The sequence below is a fragment of the Amphimedon queenslandica genome, unplaced genomic scaffold (assembly GCF_000090795.2).
Source record: "Amphimedon queenslandica unplaced genomic scaffold, v1.1 AMPQUscaffold_9941, whole genome shotgun sequence".
NCBI classification, from domain to species: Eukaryota; Metazoa; Porifera; class Demospongiae; order Haplosclerida; family Niphatidae; genus Amphimedon; species Amphimedon queenslandica.
In genome coordinates this window covers 1-1,597 of record NW_003549788.1, presented here as the reverse complement: position 1 = coordinate 1,597, position 1,597 = coordinate 1, and the positions used below count along the sequence as shown (strand labels likewise).

Sequence of the window (1,597 nt, the reverse complement as noted above, 5' to 3'; positions counted from 1 at the left end):
CCTTCTCTCTCTCTCTCCCTCTAGTGGTAACGGTAGTGTGTTGGGCTTCATCAAAACAGGACGAAAGAGATTATTCCTAACAGACAACAGGACACTACTACATGAAGTGGAGCCATTATGTATAATGGATTTTTATGTACACGAGACACAACAAAGGAGAGGACATGGAAAGGAACTTTTTGAGAACGTATTACAGGTTTGTGAATCACGTTCTACCAGCTATTAATTAGTAGGCGTGGCTTATTTTAGGAGGAGGGGCTAAGTGCATTTGAAGTCGCCATTGATAGACCTTCGTCAAAGTTCCTTAGTTTTTTGCAGCGTCATTATCAGTTGAGTAGCTATGTGAAACAAGTGAGATCTTTTCTTAATATTTATGTTTTAATTTATAATTATTTTAGAACAATAATTTCGTCGTTTTTGACAAGTTTTTCACAACTTGTTCTCACGTTGGTTAGTGATTGTGTGTGGGTGTGGTTAAATTAACTATTAATAACTAGATCATGGGCGTGGCATGCATAGGAGACACTCCCTCCCCTCGTCAATGCATGCTAACACTAATGGAGTCACTGCTGGGAGGACCAGAGGATTGAGAATGTCACTATCACCATTGAAGAATAACGAGTAAGTACATGTACTGTACATGTATAAATTGTAATACTGTAACTGGGTGCATAAATATACTCCTAAAATTGTACTAAAAATATAAATTGTACTAAAACTGTACTCTAAAAATATACTCCTAAAATATGCTCCTAAAATTACTCCTAATATACTACTAATTGTTGTATGTGTGTATCTAAAATTACATGTATAATTGAGTTCCTATTTCTTTTTATTGTAAACGAATTCTCCTTCATCATCATTGTCTAGTAGTAAATTAATACTATACATGTCCTCCGTAATTTAAAAAACTTACTGTCGTGGGTTTCTTGTGTAGGGTATGTATCATTACCACAATTAGAACTAGAACCTAAACAACAGCAATAAATGTTAATGCTTAGTAGTTAATAATAGTTATTAATTAATAATAGCATTAATAAATTTGTTATTTATGAAAAATGATGCATTCTGAATGGGTTGTTGATAAACCAAACTTACACTCAATTACAATGTAGCTATAGAGTTGTCACTGGCCGGCAAGAAATGTACATGTACATGTACATGTATGTTGTTTAAAATAAAACTAACTTGATAGTATACAGTGAGAGGATTCTTGGTCGTGTGGGTTCTGATCCACTTCAAAGGCAGTGTAGGTTAAAATTGTTTCCTGTTCTGGTTCTGGAGGTGCTACAATATTTGCTATTATTGCCTCTTGGATGTCTGTCTTTATTTTTTCAGTCATTCCTTCTGCTTGCTCATCCATTTTTGCTGCCATTTCATCCTTCAACCTGCTAGTCGTACTCTGGACTTCATCTCTGAAAGCTGTTCCCTGTTCTTCTATCTTCTTGCTCAGCTCTTCTGTCGTTTCGTTCATCTTATCAGACATCTGTCTCTGGGTTTCTTTTATTTCTTGAGCTGTTTGTTTCATTCCTGACTTCATGTCTGTCATATTATCTTTCATATCTGTCATATCGTCTTTCATGTCTGTCATATTATC

The 1,597-nt window shown here is 35.1% G+C and overlaps 2 protein-coding genes across 2 annotated transcripts in view; one reads left to right on the top strand and one right to left on the bottom strand.

Annotated features, from left to right (window-relative positions):
* LOC105315491 (alpha-tubulin N-acetyltransferase 1-like) overlaps positions 1-685 on the top strand; it is a gene marked incomplete at its 5' end in the record, with an annotated part of 3,594 nt that extends 2,909 nt beyond the window's left edge. Inside the window, 4 exons of the mRNA XM_011410171.2 lie at positions 25-196; positions 250-351; positions 399-450; positions 498-685. Of these exons, the coding sequence (XP_011408473.2) occupies positions 25-196; positions 250-351; positions 399-450; positions 498-625 (454 nt within the window). The remainder of the gene's footprint in view (positions 1-24; positions 197-249; positions 352-398; positions 451-497) is intronic.
* A 34-nt stretch (positions 686-719) lies between these two features.
* On the bottom strand, positions 720-1,591 carry LOC109590490 (uncharacterized). Its single transcript, XM_020006397.1, has 3 exons — positions 1,189-1,591; positions 917-970; positions 720-866 (listed from the first exon to the last, which is right to left on the bottom strand). The coding sequence occupies exons 1-3, from the start codon at positions 1,589-1,591 to the stop codon at positions 823-825; spliced, it is 501 nt and encodes a 166-aa protein (XP_019861956.1). The 3' UTR covers positions 720-822.
* Positions 1,592-1,597: the final 6 nt, after the last annotated feature.

Excerpts from the sequence above, each read along its gene's own strand:
- LOC109590490 (XM_020006397.1), bottom strand. The coding sequence starts at position 1,591 with ATGACAGACATGAAAGACGATATGACAGATATGAAAGATAATATGACA. Across the intron at positions 971-1,188 it reads CTCTCACTGTATACTATCAA|GTTCTAGTTCTAATTGTGGT; the intron begins GTTAGTTTTATT and ends GCTGTTGTTTAG. Across the intron at positions 867-916 it reads TACACAAGAAACCCACGACA|ACAATGATGATGAAGGAGAA; the intron begins GTAAGTTTTTTA and ends ATTTACTACTAG.